The 19,082-nt window shown below is 43.6% G+C and overlaps 1 protein-coding gene across 1 annotated transcript in view; it reads left to right on the top strand.

The window, feature by feature from the left end:
• Positions 1-2,235: 2,235 nt before the first annotated feature.
• RAB5IF (RAB5 interacting factor) overlaps positions 2,236-19,082 on the top strand; it is a 46,216-nt gene continuing 29,369 nt past the window's right edge. The window contains exon 1 of the mRNA XM_085619107.1: positions 2,236-2,469. Coding sequence (XP_085475233.1) covers positions 2,365-2,469 — 105 coding nt within the window. The 5' untranslated portion in view covers positions 2,236-2,364. The remainder of the gene's footprint in view (positions 2,470-19,082) is intronic.

Raw genomic sequence — 19,082 nt, 5'->3', positions numbered from 1 at the left:
GACTGGGGCATCTGTAATCTTGGATTATAACGTTGGTAATTCACTTTCTTTTAGGAACCAGCCAAGTGAATTACATATTTAGTTCACAAATTACAATCACATTGTTTTTTATCCTGTGTGCGGAAAAAACATTATGCTCCAGTAGGTTATTACCAATGTCTAAACTAGCAACACTTGAAAGCAGATACCAGTAGTTATGTTAACTCTGAACTCTAGTAGTTGAAATAAAATGACTGCTCTTTTTCCATGTGCTCTGCCCCCATAAAAGCTAAATGAAGCCATTCAGGGCCCCGGGGTGTGATGGCTTAGCATGAGGAAGGAAGGCCCTGGCACTCAACAGGCAGACAAGACATGTTAAACAAAAACCCTGCCTCTGTCAATCTTAGTTTGTATCACACTTGAGGGACAAATTTGGAATTTTCCTGGGCATTTGTGTCAGGCAGTGTGTCCTGTTATTAGCAAACATGTGAATGCTGCACTTGTGAATGCTTACCCAGACACAGTGTGTGCACAGCTGTTTATTAACAGCCAAGATGCAAGATTATTTTGTATTTAATATTTCGCTTCACTGCTACTGTTTACACCGTTAATTTGTATTTTAATCGCAGAATCTATTTTTTTGCTTGAGCTGCCTTTTTGTGTTTGTTTTACACTATTTTAAAACAGTATGTGGACTGTGGGATGTTTTCAAAACTATCCAGTGCACTTTTGGCTTGTAGTATTGAGCTGTGTGGAGCTGAGCTACAGTAAAGCCTCTCTGACAAATTCAGTCACATTTGAGCAGTGAATGGCTGGGAGGACAGTAGGTTAGTGACTTTCCTTTTCACGGTTTGTCAGCAAGTTTTGAGATTGTTTTAGAACTTTTCATGGTTCAAAAGGGTTTATTATTTTACATTTATCTGTGCCCATGCACTTCATTGCTTTTCTTTACTTGCGAGAAAGTGTCACTCTAAGCGACACACATTTGGTTGTTGAATGTCACTCGTAAGTGCACTGAAACCAAAGAAATGTCACTCATAAGCAATATGAAACCTTGGCAAGTATGAATTACTCACAAGGGTAAGTTACCTTTGTTAATAGCAAAGTTGGGGAGTCAGTTAAAACACACCAAACGTGATAGAAGCCATGCTTGCAAATAATCTATTCATTGGTTATCGCTTGGGATAGCATTTCAACCCATCAAATGATGCAAAGCCCGAAGTGGTCATGGGTATATTCAAACTTGGGTAGCTTTCTCGATGTGGCCTAGTATCCAAGCTATACCACAAGGATGAGGCCTAATAAGTCCGAAAACGATTTGGGGTTGATTTTGTTACCTTCTGGAGGGGGCCTTCCTTGGTAGTTTATGATGGTCTGCCCTAAGGAGAGGATCACATCTTATTTATGGCATGTTTCAATAGTTTAAGTAACGGCTGTACATTTCTTTCGCAGGAAATGGAAATACGCAAGATTGGGGTTCAACAGCATGGATCAGGGGATGATCGGAAGCAAACTTGAGCTGTCAAAATGTTCTTCATTGGTTTTACAGACTTGATTGTGGATCAGCGGGTATTTTTGCCAAGAGGTGCAAGGAGGAAGGACTATGGTGTTTTGACTGCTTATAAGGCTAGACACGCTCTGATTGGTGGGTGAGAGAACAAGACAAGACTGAAAGGGTTCAAGGAAAATGAGGTTTATTTCATTGGCTGCTGTATTTGGGGCAGTAAAGAAAGAGAACCATAATTGTCACCTATGTGCCCTAAATAGAATTGAAAATACTTGAGCCGATAGGGAGAACATTTTGTATTCTCTTTTTGTGGAACTTTCCTGTCCCCTTTAGGTGTCCATGTGCGCCCGTGGTCTCCTCTGTCCTCTGATTCTGACTGATTCTCAGATTGGTCAACGTGCATTGCGAAATAGGGACACGCACCCAGAGGCACATCTCCGTTTTAACAAATGTATTGTACACAAATGTAGTAGAGAAAGCGTTCGATATTTTTAGTTACAAAACATTGTACTTGGATTTCTTTGAGTACATATATTTACTAAGCTTACTAAAACATATGTAGGGAACAATTATTTTTTTATAATTTTAAATATACCACAAGGTACATTATATGCTTATAAACATGTTTGAAATGCCTTTCAGCGTTAATATCGCAAGGAGACACACATTTCAATATGGCCGCTCTATCAACGGCGTCGCAGATTTACGTATTTATAATCCCTTTAGTTTAGTCTCTCAACTATATCCTTGGTATTGATAGTCCCTTTTCCATTTCCTTGCTAGGGCCGTCTGGTTTACGCTGAGCTGTGCGTGAGCCGTGGCTCCATCGACACCGTACCCTAGCCCCTCACTTAAGCCGGGTGCTGTAGTTGTGGAGGATGAGCAGCGCCAAGCGGAAAGAGGAGCAGGCCGTGGCCAACGGCGGTACCAAGTTGTCCCCGTGGAGCAAGGCCTTTAGGAACGATGCCGCCTGGGAGGACAAGGTGCTGCTCTGTGTCGGGGTTTAGGATGTAGTAAGGCAAAAACTAAGACAAGGAAACCAGCATATGCGATGTTGGGGCGTGGAGGTAGTCATGGACAAACTGCACAGTTTTTTTTCTTCTTTTGAGTCTCGGGGTGGTGCCGGTTATGAAGATGAGGCGGGGGCGTTGTGCTGTAGGTGACGACCCTGTTCTCCAGTGGAGTAGGCAAAGATACAGCGCTGAACGGGGAAGTTGATCCTCGAATGTGAAAAAGTTGGTGACAACCCCTGACAAGCCAAAGCCAATAGGTCTTATCTATGCAAGCACTATTGGCTGTGCCAACATGTTTCACACCAGCATGGGTGCTGGTCAGCATAGCTAAAAGTTAGTGGTGTGGAGTGCAGTTGAGTGGCATGGAGTATAATGAAGGAAGTAGAGAGTTGTAGTGGAAGGGTGCAGAGTAGAATGCCATAAAGTGCCATGGAGTAGTGTAGAGCAGAGAGGGGTGGAGGGTGTTGCATAGAGTGTTGTTGAGTGGCATAGAGGGGAGTAGTATAAGAGAGTGGAATGACAGAGTGGAGTCCGGTGTTGTAGAGTCGGGTGTAGTGGCATAGAGTGGAGTGATTTAGAGTAGTGTGTTGTGGAGTAAATTGGCATAGAGGGAATTGAGTGGAATAGTGTTGTAGAGTGTCAGAGTGGAGTAGTGTTTAATGGAGTAAAGCAGCAAAGAGTGGATTATCATAGTGTGAAGTGGCCTAAAGCTCAGTGGTGCACAGATTGGCAAAGAGTGGCTTGGTTTTGAATAAAGTGACATAGAGTGGTGCAGATAAGAGTCAGTGGCGTAGAGTAGAATGTTTCAGAGTATAGTGAGTCAAGTGAAGTGGTGTAGAGGGCAGTGTTGCAGAGTCGAGTGACCTAGACTGGGCTGGTGTATAGTGCAGCGGCGCATACTAGAGTGGGGTAGAGTGCACTGGCATAGTGTGTCACACCAGCAGTGCTAAAGTCGGCCCTGGTGGTAGGCCGTTGTTTCAGTGGAACATGTTCACCTATTTCATTATTGACAACACACACATCCACCAAATAGTATATAAACTATATTTTGACATAGGCAGGATGTTTATGGCTATAGTGTAAATAATGTAGTTGTTTCGGGGGATCCTGTTTGTAGTTTTCTGGAAAGCAGTAATCTGTGTTGTCTAGGTTTTTATGGCATGGTGCTACTGCGCTTTTTGCACTTACTGAGGCTACTACTCATTAAGTGTGGCTGTGTAGGCTACACCTTTTGGCTTGCCAATGCATGTTATTATTAAAAGGGGTTGGTACTCTGACTCACTGACTGTAAACAGAAAGCTCATTAGGCGTTCACCAGAGGGTCACATTAAGCAAAAGCCACCAGTGCTTTGATAGAAGAACCTCAACATGACTATTTGTTGCCACAGACATTGCGTGCACCTCAGACCTGTTCTGAGGGGTATGTTACAGGCTCTTAAACTGGAGCACAGGAGGGGCACGAGCGGGGTTGCATGGGGAGAGTAGTCTGCATTCCTCTTGCTTTCCTATAAACTGTCTCACTTCGAAGTCACTGGAAGACAAATGAACACCAAGTTCCCTTGGAAGAGGGAGCTTGATATTTGACCTTTGTGTTTAAATGCACAGCAAATGTGACAAGATAAGATTTTAAGGCCTGCTTACTTAAAGTTGCATCTTAGAAGCATACAGTAAGCAAGGCTTGGGCAAGGGAAGGGATGAACTCAAGCTGGTCAGCCTAAAACAACTAGCAAATAGAAAGTAAGGAAATGTGAATTACAATCTACAAAGCCAATGGTAAGCAATGGACAGAATGCATTCCCAGGGAAGCTTTCCGAATGTCCCCAAGATGTCTTTGTAGACTTTGACATAAAAAGGATTAGTTTGTCAACTCGTAGGTATTACTTGAAAAACTACAGCAACAGAAGATTGTTATGAAGATTCAGTAAGAAGGCATAGTATACTCCACTGGAATATCTTCGCCAATCTAAATAAAATAAACTTGTGATGAACTTGTTTCTGTTACTACATTTAACACCCACACTAATCTTATTAAAGAGATCCTGTATAAGAACAGGCTCATACTAAACAACATTGACCCCTCACTAAACAGCCCAATATTTATGCCTTAGACAAATGCCTCCAAGACAACCTTATGAGATCCAACAAAAACAGCCAGATAGGCTTATTGCCGGTGGCTGGACACCATAAATGTGGCAACTGCCCAGTCTGTAATATGACCATTTAGGGTACGGAAATCAGTTGAAACAACATTAAGATTAAACAGCATGATTTCACTAAATGTAATGACACAAATGTAGTTTATATCATCCTTTGCACCTTCATCAAGCCACACATTGGGGAAACATCACAAGATCAGACAAATAATCATCCAGCATAAATCCAACATTAGATGCAGAACCATACCTGCACCAGTGGCACAACATTATGTGGAACATAGCCGCTCTGAATTTCAAATTACTTGGAATGTATTGAAACAAAAATTCTACATTTTGAAGAAATAATGATCCTGAAATTTCGAATGATCGAAAATGATCTTAATGAATTATCTGGGATCAACAATCATATATAATTAACACTGCAGTGTCATATGAGAAAATTAAGGTGGGAGTTGAGTCTAAGCAAGTAGCAAGGCGCCTGTAATAGTTTACTGAATCATGAGTTCCAACTCGGAGGTGAAAAACGTACACGTTATATACTGAACATCCTTAAATTACTCATTGCATGCTGTTGTCATGCCACAATCGTTGAGTAGGGCAGGGCTGTATGTGGGATAAAAATGCGGGGGTTCTCTCCTAAAATGGGCGTGGCTTATATAATTAAGCATGTGGCTTAAACATGTAAATGACATTACTCGGATTCCCATAGTGTACCAACTGCCTGGTATTTTTGTTCCACTCTTTCTGTTCTTGCATCCAGATATAGAGCACACAATTGACATACACATAAAACCAGCAAGGACTGTTGAAGTTGTCAATGATTGTTAGTTTAAGGTGAATGAGTAACAGCAATGATATTGTAGTAAATATTTAATATTGAAAATGTTTTAATTGTGAGAGTTTGAGTTAAACATTACTGAGGCCTGTGTATGAGGTAGTGGTCTTCAGGAAGTCTGTCACTCCTCTTATGTTCACTCTGTTAGACATGTGTATTTGCCCATTTTCCTCCACAGCACATCCATCTGCTTATCTTACAACTCATCTCTTACCTCTTTGGGACCATCTTTTCACTCTTTCCGTAAAGTTCTTCCTTGAACCCGTTTCACTTCATCGTCCCCAAACACACTGCGCCCACTCACCTGTAAGCACTGCTCTCATGAATATTGTGGACATTTTATATCAGGACTTACTTATGCTGTGAGGCCAAATTCCTAGAATGCGTTTTAATAGCACACTAAGTATGGAACGTGTAGCCCCAGATGATCAGGAATGTTGCTTGCTTTGAAGGATATGGCCGTATCTAGCACCGTAACTATAGTGAGGCTCATTGAGTGTTCCAGGTCTTCACTATTGAGGTACGGTTCTTGTTGGAGCTTCCAGAAAGATTCAGAGACAGCTTAATCTTAAAGGTATAAAAACTTTGCTGTCTGGAAGTGGCAGGTCTGAACAGGTTTTTATTTATTTAAAAACATTTTTTAGCGCTGGCCTGACCCAAGGGTATCGGAGCGCTTTACAACCGATACATTGCAGAGAATCACAACAACAACAAAACTATTAGCAGTGCAGGCCGATGGTGGGGAGATCTGTTTCGAAGTCTTGTGGACAAGGAGGCGAAGCAGTGCGAGGTGTCTACTTTCCCTCTCCGACTGCTCCCATCGGTTCCCTAGGGAGCGGTTGAGGAACAGGGTTTTGAGTTGGCTTTTGAATTTTACAAAAGAGGGAATAGTTGTGATGTGGGGGGGGAATAGAGTTCCAGATTTTAGGCACGCTACCGGCAAAGGATTGTGTCGCAGTTTTTTGTTTTCAGCAGGATGAGTAGGAGGGGGTTTGAGCTTCTGAGGTTCCTGGCCTGACCGTCTTCTTGAGTTTGGCCGCCAAATATTTGGCGGCCAAATAGGGCCATAGACACTACATATACAGTCTTATCAGTACATATTTACAATCACTAATCTTAGTTGTTAAAACATAGAAAAAAGATTAAGCAAGTTAAAATGAAGGGAGGCTACATGCACTAAGGACTTTTTATCAATGTGGTGCCATGTTTATTAACCTCCTACGGGTAGGTCACATTGAATTTAAAAAATGGGATACGGCCAAGACAATGGGTGGGTGCGAGTCATATTTCAGGACTCTAAACGCCGCCATACAGTGCATGAACCCTAAGTTCCTACAGAGTGTGATGAGCTAGCGCTGTCTGGCTAATTTATAGCTGGGACAAAAAAGGAAGACATGGAGCTCGGACTCATCCCCACAGTTGCATGCTGGGCAGCCGAGGGGAGTGGCTTTTGGTAAAAGCACGAAGCAACAAAGACCCTAGTCTGAACTGGATATATAATTTCCTTGCAGAGGTGGGCAGAATGTCATCCAGAAAGGTCTTGGTCCGATACTCGTCTTTGATTCTTAAGAAGTCAACTGTCAGATGTCCTAAGGCCGAGCCCCCCTGGACATCCGCTATTTTGAGCATACCACTTAGTTTAATTGTGTTTGTTGAATGAGTGGTGTAAAACGTGGAACCTATGGTTAAGGGGCACTGATTCTTGAAGTGATGATTTTCATAGGTGGTACTTGCAAGTGGACATAAAATGGAACTGAAAGAGGCAAAAAAATGCTCTGGTATGTGGATGGGCAGGTCGCCTAAGACGGCCATAATTTGATTTTCATATTTTGATTGCACATTTTATCAATCAGAAATGTTTTAATCCTCAACGCATGAAGTAATTTGCTGATTTGAAATCAGTCTCATTGGCCATGCATATTCTAACTAACACATTATAATCTCAAAACAATATTGTGGGTCACTGTTAAACGTTCTTAAGTGTTACAACATTAAAATCATAATGTTTTATATAAAAATTGTAACTTTTAAATCCCCTGCCAGTCTTGTACAACTAAGACCAGCCCAAACAGCCGAAATGTATAGTTTAAATTACTCTAGCCTTAATGCTCAAATTGGAGACCCATTTATAACACCGTTTTGTCATCATTATAAACCAGAGGAGGAGGCGAGTGGAGGCTTAATATCTGCCTTTGTTTTAACATTTGAATTAGTCTGATAGTTTGTGACGTCTTAGACTATAAGATTACAGGTGAAAACACTATTTATTTAAAAAAAAAATCTCACCTTCTGGAAACTCAAGCAGTGATGGATATTATTTTGAAAGTCTAAGTCTTTGCACCGTAACTAGTTTGTGCAAAGAGTGCATACAAGGATATACGATCCTCCTGGTGGTTGGTTTTGGTGCATTTTTACCAGGAAACATTTCACGTTAGAATTGTGTTTTAGCTAAGCTTCTTAACTGAGATTATGGCTTAGTCTCCAGACAGTATATACTAGCTCAGCACATTATGTATGTCTGGTGCCTACTGCATGGGGCTTGTTGCTCTGATTGAAATTGTCACTTCTGTCTTAAGATGGGAAAAATCCACCTGCGTTTACACACCCATACACTCGATGTGAAGGGTATTATTGAAAAAAATACGGCGAGAAACCTTGGGTGTACAAATTCTGACTCGGGACAGATATCCTTTAGCTTCACATAGTTAAAGAAAATCTCTGAATAATTTTATAGACGGTGTCACTGTAAACGTTGTTTCACCCTGTTATTGGATAATCAACAGTCTGATTTGCAGTGTTCTCTGGGGTTCATTGACCAGCAATATTGTTGACGGATTATCTTAAACTCTTTGCTTTTTTATGTTCGCTCTCAAATGAGGGATTCTGACGTGAAGTCCCTCACTTTAGGGCCCAGGTTGTTTCTAACAATGACACCTTTTGTTAAAATATCCATATACCTCTTCTCAAGGTCTCTTTGCAACAATAAAACTTCTGTTTAGGGAAGTTGTAATTGTTTTTCGGTTGTGCATGCACTATTGCACGTTTCTGACATTGAGCTGCTCCGGCAGCAGTGAGAGAATCTGATCGTAGAGCTCCAGTCTTGTCCTCATTCTGACTTGTGCTGTCTCTTCGAGACCTGCTGCATTCAGGATATGGGCATAAATCTCCACCCACTTTCCGGCCATCTTTTTAATTTGCTCCTGTCCCTGTCTTTTGTAAACGGTGACTTTTCATTGGTCAATAGGCTTAGTAGTCCCTCATTAGTACCGCCCTGTCTCTTCTTCTAACCCCTCATGAGGACACCCCCTGTTACATGTGTTGTTACTCCCAAGGTTATAATTGCAGCCTCAGAGCACTATTTTCTTAAAGGGCTTAAGGCAGGACACACGTTTGGTCCTAAGCAAGGCCGACAGTGGTTACTTTACTCACTATCCAGACCCCCCCCCAGGATATTGCAGCATAGATTTGAAAACTAAAATGGAAATATTGCGGCACAAAAATTGAACTTTTGCGGCATTATTGCGGCACTTTATTTTACTTGTAATCATTCCTTTTCAGCTTTAAATCATGGAAACTGTTTTAGCAGAGTATTTCAATTTGGAATAGACCTGTTTAACGTGTCTGAGAGAGTTTTTTGCCTTATTCTCCTTTGTTGCAACATTCTGGATCATAGGTTAAGCCAAGTACAATACCCCAGCGTTTCTAGTCATCCTGTTTTCTGTGGCACTGTGCTGACTTGGGGCTAACGATTTCAAGCCCCAGAGGGAGAGAGGTGTCCTGTGGACGCTTGGTGCATGTAGAGCACCTCTGCAGACTCTTCGGAGGGAAACCTGGCATCGGACGTAGGTGATTGAGGGTGGAAGTGGGGCAGATGGAAGGGACCCTGGACTTGGGAATGAAGGACTGGCCTATGGACGATTGGTGCATGCAGAGCACATATAAATGCTCTTCAGAAGGCAGCCTGGCATCGGTGATTGAGGGTGGACGTGCATGATTCTCAATTCTCATTTAAAAATGGGACGCCCAAAAACATTCAATAGAACGCGCAAAAAAGATTGGCAGCCACCTCCTGGAAAATGTCTAATAACCCTTTTGAACAGGATTAATATTACAATTTGAGCAAATGTTACCCTTCAAACAGCTATTTACAAACTGCTAATTTATCACACACAAACCTACACCTCAACAGAATAAATAGAACAATAGCAAGCAAAAAAATGTAACCACCGTAGTCCACCTTGAATTGTGGCAAAATTACAATTACTGTGCTAGCCTGTACATAATTGAAGAAGCCATGCACTCGCACAAATATGAAACGCAAATACTGCCCTGGTAAACGCAAACTCTTAAAATTCCAAAATGGAAAGATGGATTTCCACGCCGATAAGTCCTATGCAGGAAAGAGATAAAGCACTTTCACTGGAAAGTTGATATTTTGATTAAAGCCTTGCTTGCTCCTTTCTAAAAGCACCGAACACAATTCTCCCTCTTCTGCCCCAATATCTACCTCCTAGAAGTGTTCCCATCCATCCTTCAGTCCAACAGCTTCATCTCCAGTCGACCTACAGCTCTCCGCTAAAATGACTTGAGGTCTGCTCATAAACCAATTGAAACTGTTGTATTATTGCTCTCAGAAGGATGAAAGATTGAGTTGGAACAGCTCACAGTAAAATCTGGCCACATACAGACCTATTTCTCCTGTAGTGGCCGAACCTGCGACCTGCTCAGCCCCAGTATACCATTTGGAAGGCGAGTGCAAGGTCAGGCTGCCTCGATCCAAGTGGAAGCAGTTCTGACTATACTCGGTTTTACATGTTTTGCAAAGGTGTTTGTGCTGACTTTGAAAACATGATTGCATGCAGAAGAGAAGCTTCCTTGGATGCCGGTCGGATTATTGGTGTTGATGTGATGCATTTGTTTCAGCTATGCGTTTTTAAAAAAACAATTTTTTTTTAACAGATATCATGGTATGTCCGGAGAGCGACGGACGCCCCTAAGTTCAGAAATACTTACATAATACTGGAGCACGAGGACCTCGTTGAAATCGGAATTAGTGGATTTACAAGGGAGTCGCACTTTGCACCGAAGGGAGATCCACCTTCCACAGAGATGTGTGCAGGCTGCTGCAATCGATCTTTGTATCTGACTCGCCTTTCATCTTTTCTATTGGGCGTGTTAAATACAGCGCCTCGTAGCTGTAAAACTGATGTGAGTGCTAATCTGAAAGAACATTGTTGGTTGAGATTGCTGTAATGTAGCAATACAAAAGTGTGTGCTATGAGCCCAGGGCCTCAACTCGCAATATTGGTGTTTAGTCCTGCCCAGGCCGCAACAGCGGAACTGGATGGAACGTGTTTGCGCTCTCAGACGTGGTGTCAGGAGCCCCCTTTAGCAATGCCCCCACTCACAGGTGAAAGTCTTGCTGGAGCCATGAGCTGTCCTGGCCTCTCTAATCCACAAGGTGTGTACAATTACTCACCACCTCTGTATTAGCTAGTACGGCACAACGTAGTGACATGTGCCCATATAGCTAATCAGAGGTCACCACTTTGTTTGCTGCCCCCCCCCCCCCCGCCTCTCTTGTTAGGGCTTCGTTTCTGGTTCAGATACATCAATCGTCACCTTCCACAACACCCTATTTATTCGTCAGTCATTGGTAACAAACTTGGCAACAAGTGCGCAAGCTATCCCATTGACCTTTTTCCTGTGAAGGGAAAAGGTTACGTTAGTCAAATACATACAGTAAATTATTACATTTACTCCACCTGTCTTCATCCCCCCCCTCTCCTCTCTCCCGTCGCCGAACTGGTTCCTGGATTGAAGGGAAGAAAGAAAAGAAACAGGTTAGCGGCCCCTCCAGGGCCCCCTCTCCAGTTAAGGGTTCGGGGAGCCCTTTGGGTCCGCTGTCGTTGCTGTAATTGCCCGAGCCTTCCAGCCCCCCCCCCCCCGTGTAAGTGTACAAGGGGACGGACCCCTTTGGGTCCTCCGGTTTCGTCGTCGCTGTCTCCATCTGATCAGTCCAGTGCTGCGTAGTCGAGCAGGAGGCTGTGTATCATCTTGCGGCACACCAGGGTCGATGTCTCCTTTTTCCCTACTACCAGGCGGTTTCTGGAAAACAAAAGAACATATTTTTAAAACAGCACAGGAGCCTCCAGCAGCCCTGGAGGTCCCCTAGTGCATATGTCCCTGGGTACAGTCCATACATCAGTCCGCAGTGAGGCAGGTTGTAGGTATCCAGGCCCTAAGCTCCGTGCCCAGGGCCTTCAGCAGGTCCTGCGCGTACGTGCACTCCCAGAAGAAATGGTATGTTGTCTCATCCACGGTGCACCCACTCGGGCAGGACTACGGTTGAGTCCCCTTGCGTGCATGAAGGCTCTCATGGGAAGTCCTCCTTGGATGGCCATCCAGAGGATGTCTTTGTGCTGGTTCGTCAGGCGCTTGGATGCGACGTTTCCCCACACGTGGTCTGCTGTGGCTGAGGGGAGGGTGCCGATCGGCTCACTGATCTCCCTTGCACGTATCTGGCATTCAACAAGTTTTGGAGTCCACATGGCGGGCTGCCACCAAACCATACTCTCTCTCAAACTTCTCCACTTCCTTGTAGAACCAACGGGGTCTCCCAGTTGTACGGGACGGCGCTCACCCACTCTGCCCATCCGAGGCGCCTCCACGTTGGCAACAGGAAGAAGCGTGCCATCAGAAAGCCGGCGTGGCTCTCATCTTTGGTCCTCAGGGTGTTCCTCACGCAGTGGCACACGAAGATTCCCCCCCCCCCCCCCCCCACCTCAGGATGGTGGCGATGTCTGGCACTCCTTTGCCACCCTTGTCGTGGGTCTTGAACATCACCGCCCTCGTCACTCTGTCCATCTTCGAGCTCCAGATGAAGTAGAAGATCATTCTTGTGATGGCCTTGGCCGTTCTGGTCTGCACTGGCCGTACTTGGGCGACGTACTGGAGCACTGGCAGGGTCTCGTGCCGCAGGACCAAAGACTTCCCTTCGATCGTCAGCTTCCGGAGGCTCCAGAGTCCCAGCTTCTGCCTTGTCTTTCCTCCCAGGTCTTCTCTGCTGCACCGTCTCCGCCGAACCAGACTCCAAGGATCTTCAGGAAGTCCTGCTTGATGGGGAATGGCAGTGGGTCTCGGGTGGGGGTCCAGTGTCCGAAGAGCAGGGTTTCTGACTTGGCGCTGTTTATCTTTGCTCCAGGCGCTTTCCCAAACTCGATACAAGTCCTCTCCAGCTCTTTCACAGACGGTCCGTCTGCGCAGAATACTGAGACGTCGTCCATGTAGAGGGAGCCCTTCACTTCTCCTCGTCCTCCGCTCCCTGGTGCCTTCACTCCTCTGATGTTCCTGTTCTGGCGAATGCTTTCGGCGAGGATCTTTTATTGCAGCCAAAAAACATAAATATCGCGGTAATCGCGCTATTTAGCTGATTTCGGGATTATATTGCGAATTGCAAAATGCTGGAGGGTCTGACTGGCACATCTCCCATTTATGAGACCTTCTATAAATTTCCCTTCATCGGCTCCACACAGAGTGCAACCTAATCTGGAATTAATATAATAATTATTTTGTCACATTTCAAAGCTACTAATTGTATGTATGGACATAGTTATTTGAATGTACTTGTGGTACTGTCTTGCATGCAATGCATTATGGGTACGGTAGATTTACCATATCTTCTGCAGGGTGCAGTACCATATGTGGCCAAAAGAGGTCAGATGGGACCTCTTTTTACCAAATATGGTACTGCACCCTGCAACATGTCTAGGTAAAAAAAAATGGCATTTATAATGCCAGTCTCCAACTGTAACAAATGCGAGACCAGTTGCATTTCCAATGCAGTTGGCCCCGTATGTTAAAGTTGGAGCTGTTGGTGGTGAAAATGACTACAATGTTTTTTAGGTCTCGCCTGACCCAGCGCATGCGCTGGTCTGGCGAGACTTATTGAGAGGGCTCCAAAAAGTGCTACCAGGCCAGCCTAGAGCTACAGTGCATGTGCGCGGGTGCCGCGCTTGACCGCGATTACTTTCACGGCCGCTTTGATGTTTGATCACTTTCACGGCCGCTTGGCATAGCCAATAGGTCTCGCCTTTGGGACCTTATAAGTGTTTAGCCATGCAACAGTTGCATAACTAAATACTTATAAGGTCCCAAAAGCGAGACCTATTGGCTAAGTATTTAGTTATGCAACTGTTGCATGGCTAAACACTTATAAGGTCCCAAAGGCGAGACCTATTGGCTATGCCAATGCTAGTTACCTTTGCTTTTTTATATACAATTGACAATAGTGCTATGCACATATAACTCCACTGCAAATAAAGAAACAAAAGTTAAAAACATTATTTTCAATGCCAACAGCTCTAACTTTAACAAATGCGAGAACTGTTGCATTACAAATGCTTGTATCACCTGTGAATAGTGTATCGTGATGTATGTTAAAATGGATGCAATGGATATGAGACCCAAGCAGGGAGTTGTATGTCTCGAACCCTGCTAGTGTGGTATTATTTTAGCACTCATGGCTTGCTCAGTGCAGTTGCTTTACCTCTCTGTTAAGGAATACGTGGGTGATTAGGGAAGAAAGAAGGGCACTATAATATAAAATCCCAGTCCTACTGTCTACTGCTTCCTATTAGTTTGGTACAGTTTGGCCGTTCTATATTACTGAATGCGAGTACACTGGAGAAAGGGGTTTCCTGACCTGTAAAGAGGCTTTTGTTTTGAAAATGGAGGTGAGGAGATGGAGCTGTGTGTAGGCCTGTCACTCGTGTTACCAAGTGTGGAGCAGCGCACTGTTTGTAAGACAAGACTGAAGTTTTGTCTCGACCAAAGGCAACTGTTACACCGAGCAGTGATATTGTCATCAGTAAGGAAACACTACATGTTTGCGTTTAATTAGGAAAAAAGATAATTATTCCCCAAAAACGGCTTGCAGATTACCGTTTAAAATTGAAGGTGAGGGCCCAGTTGAACACCATTAAACTGTCTTCATACTCGGGAGGCTCTTCCAGATAGTTTATGGCTATGGTTATGGTTTCTCATTTCCCCTTCATCATGTTCATTTTTAGATTCCTGAAACACACACCTCAGTGCTCACTATCCATAAGTAAGAGCTAAATAGGAAGTACTTTGGATCCGTTTTTTGGCAATCACAAGAGCATTATCACTTTGGCCACTGTATAATGCCAACATTTCTTAGGGGCATTATCCGATCAGGAGGTGGTTAAGGAAGGACTATCACTATTTGGGGAAGCCGAGTAAATGATGTAGTCTTGAAGCTGCCAGGCTCTACTCCTTTATTTGCATGAGCTCTCCTTTGGGTCCGGTCCTACACATATGCTCTGGGCCTCAGCCCTTCCATGCTCCAGTAACAGATTGTGCATTGGCTAGCACAGGAGTAATATTCCACTGTTCCCTGAGTATTTACTGTATAAGCAACATTTAAAATATGGCAAATGTGCAATGCTTGTGCTTCCTACATGACTTAGTGTTTAGACTATCAGCAAATTGAGCTGCTTTCGGCTGTGGCACAAAGGGAATCCGTTTGGGGAAGTGGCATTTTTTATAGGGTTTTCAAACAGAAGACTTGCCTCTATTGCAGCGAGGGCATATCAAATTTTACAATGGATGTGCCATTTTCCATCAGACTAGAGAACTGCATTTTAGATTCTCTGTGTATCTGAGAAAAAAGTGACCTAGATGTGAGCCTAAATCAACTAACTGGGCTAACTCTCAAGGTGAAAGGAAGGAGAAGATTGATTACAAGCTTTCAAGATCTGGACTTAGGTGGTATAAAAAGTGGATAATGCAATAAGGACTGTTTGAAACCCTCCTATGGTGCCAATGAGGGAAATAGTTCCATTTTCTTTTGGAGGTGATGAGTAACCTGTGATTTTTTTTCCAAATTGAAATCAACCCTTTCCTAGCTTAAATAGTGACATTACAGATATCACTCCCAATTAAAAAAACAAGCATTGGCATAGCCAATAGGTCTCGCCTTTGGGACTTTATAAGTGTTTAGCCAGAGCTATTGATTTAGCCAGTGTCTTTAAGCTATGTTGTAAGGCAGTGTGGCTTGTGTGCAGCACGCTGAAGTTATAATAAAAAAGTGTTATAAGCATTTTTGTTATCTTGTATATAACCAAGAAGACATTATGTACAACTGAACTACTCTATTAAATAAGCATTGGAAATGGAATAGGTTTCCCATTTGCTTGAGTTACAGGTATTGGCGTTGTAAATGACAATGTTTTTTCTACCTATGTGTTATGGCATGTGTGTAGTGGAATTATGTGGGTTGGATTGGAATTGTTAGTTGTGCAATTGAGTGGTGTGGAGTGTATTTGAGCAGTGAAATTATGTGGCATTGTGTGCAGTTGAAATGAGTGGATAGTAATTATGTGGCATTGAGTGTAATGAAATTATGTGGAGTGGGATTTTGTGTTATGCAGTGTAATTATATGTGATGGTATTTGTGCAGTGGTATGTAGTGGAGTTTAATTGTGTACTTTTGAATTTTGTGGAATGTTGTGATGTGGATTGGATGTATGTGGAAATGTGTGTAGTTGAATTGTGCGTGGAACTGTGGGGATAATCAACACTGACTTGTCAAAAGCAGAACCCCACAGAAGCAACCAGCTTTTGAGTGCAAGACCTAGTAACAAATCTCACTCGCCCTGCTTCCCCGACCTATCATTTAAATCAACAAAAAGTGATTCATGAGCCAAACCGCTCGGCAAGTACTGCACCTAGCTATTTAACCATTTGACTACATCTTCATACAGATCTGAAGGCATGGTACTATAATTGTCAAGACAATCCATGTCTCACACCACATCTTCAATGAGCTAGGGCTCAACCGATCAACATTTAGCATGTTATGGTTTTTATACCGTATACAAGAATATTAAAAGCAATAGTACAAGTCCCAGAATGTAACGTATTGTTAAAAGCCCAGCGCTGTCTGAACATGTTGTATATAGCATGGACTCTTGTCAGTTAAAAATGGATGCCTTTGGTTGGCGAAGAAGAAATATGTTGGCATGTACATGGAATGTCTTGCCTGCCAGGGACCTATGAGTATGGGAGAAGCAGCTCCAATGCATGCCATGACTTTAGCACAGTTCAGAGATGCATGACTGCTGATGGTTCAGGAGGTGAAGGGGACTCATTAAGGAGGTAGGTGAACTCACTCACCAACAGTAGGATCCACATGACTGCATATTGTTCGGTACAACTCAGAAGCACCAGTTATCTGCTGGCTTCAGCCTTGGCTCATGGTACCAGTGGCATGCACAGCACACTTGGAAGCAGCTAAGCAGCCATCCAACTGTAGACATAAATTGTCAGTCACATGCTTGCAGTGATTCGAGGTGGGACATTCACCGGAAGTTAATTGCAAGAGATTAGGGAATGGAATGCAAACAAAAATCAAGTACAATTCACCAATTTTAGTAGCAGGCCACTACAGGAGGTGTGACCAGAAGAGGACTACGATGCTACAATCTGAACGCTTGTGTTTATTTATCACCCAAAAATGTTCCTTTGATTGCACATTGATAAATGCTCTGGCTGCTCCTACCATGTCCACCAGTGAACTTGACCCTATGTACCAACGATGTGGTGGAAGTACACAAGTAAACTGCTAGGAGAAGAAACTCGTATGGTGGGGGGGTTGTGTGGAGACCCTGACGCAGTTCCATGTGAATGAGTATGAGATTGCTCTTTTTGCTTTGGATGTTTAATGCACTTTGGGTCGATTGAGAGCAGCGGTCGAAGTGCATTAAAAAAGTGTGGGAACAGTGATCCCGAGTCAATGGGGGTGGGATCAGAGATTGTAGAAAGGAAAGGGGGAGGTGCATATCGTTCAGGTAGCAGACTTTCTGGAGGCGGCACTCGTGGAGATACCGACACGTCTCCTTTTGGTGAAAGCTTTTTAATTCCTTTTATTTAAAGAGGCGGACACATTTGATACCAAACATTTTACCAAAAAATCAAGAGGAGAAAAAAAATAGAATGCAGAATTTTAATACAAAAAATACTCTGACTCCTCTTCAGTTGTCTGGTTGTAAACTTTTAGCTAGCACCAACATAGGTTATATTTGATGACTCAGGCTATTGTTAATAACATTGATGCCGGTGGATGGTGAGTTTGGGTACACAAGCTGTCATATCTGTCAAGACATGACTAAGATCTGATGTAGCTCCCAAAAGCCACCGAAGAGCAGCATTCTTGCCCATGCTTCTCTCTGCACATCCCCATGAACTTGAATCACTTTAAAGAGAAAATGCTCATAAAAATATCAACAATTTTTATTTAAGGTTGTTCCACAGCAGCCTTTACATTGATTGCTCTTTAAAGATGTGAAATGGAAATAAAGACTCTAAACATGCTCACAGCAACGGGTGACTTGCTAGCTTCGGCTTGTACCTCTCTCCATGTTTTGGTACTTTCTTGCTGATGACCTCAGGCTGACTGGAGTGAAGCAGGGCGTTAAAGAATCGCACTAAAAGCCTAAAAACTGTACTATTCCAGCACCACCTATGGCTGAACTAAAACGGTGAAAGGGAACGAGGAGTATCAAACTGGAAGCAGCCAGCGGGAGGGGATGGGAAGGCGGGGCTTTGGTGGACGTCAATGTCACAACTAGGCTGCGGAGCCCAGTCCCGGAGGAGGGGCCAGAGTGTGCTGTTTTCAAGGCTCAGGATATTGAGTGGAATTTGCCTGCATTCCTGCGAAACACTCCCCTCCATTACAACAATTTACATCCATTCTATTGATTGTAAATAGAGCGGAGGGTTGGTTACCTGAAGCAGCAAGCAGGAGGACCCGGGGAGGCGGGGCTTCAGCGGGACACAAATTCCTCGCCTAGGCTCCGGAGCCCAGACCGGGAGGAAGGGTCAGTAGACTGTGCTTGACAAGAAGAAAGAAAATGTGAGCCAAAACTATCCCAAATATCTAAATGGCAGCTTCCTGTTTGCTGTGTGGAAATAACTGCTGCTACAACGATAAGAGATAGGGGAAAAATAAAAGTGAAAACATTACTGTACATGATATAGCGAGATCGCTGGGTGGGTGTGTGACCAGATTTACAGTGGAGAGCCTTCCCGTGCCACAGTGCAAACAATAGAAAACAAGAAGAAACAAATAGTGCACCAAAACTACCAAATAGACAGGAGGGTGAGGACTACATGTAAGCGGGCCAGTCCAATGGAAAGGGAACCAAGCATGCAAAGGCAGGACAAATACAACCAATGCACAAATGAAAAACCTGCATTTCAGAACTCCACACAAAATAAAGAATGGAAATCGATGGGCATGGCAATAGCCCACAGAGGAGATGCAGCATTTTGAGAAACCGCGTGTGCGCGTTGCCTAGGCTCGTCCTAAACATAGTAGGACATAATACCTAAAATCTGTTATCTCCTAAACGCTAATCTTCAGATGCAGAAAAAGTGTTCAAAATGTGCAAAGTGGCCTGAATATGTTGAATCCTCCCAAACCTCGCAAGCAAGATTTCTCCTTATCAAACGAATTCCTTGTAAGCCATAACCATTGTTCAAAGGTGGTCTTTCAGATTGTGGTTAAT

This window comes from Triturus cristatus, chromosome 7, assembly GCF_964204655.1.
Source record: "Triturus cristatus chromosome 7, aTriCri1.1, whole genome shotgun sequence".
Taxonomy (NCBI): Eukaryota; Metazoa; Chordata; class Amphibia; order Caudata; family Salamandridae; genus Triturus; species Triturus cristatus.
This window is presented reverse-complemented; position numbering and strand designations above follow the sequence as displayed.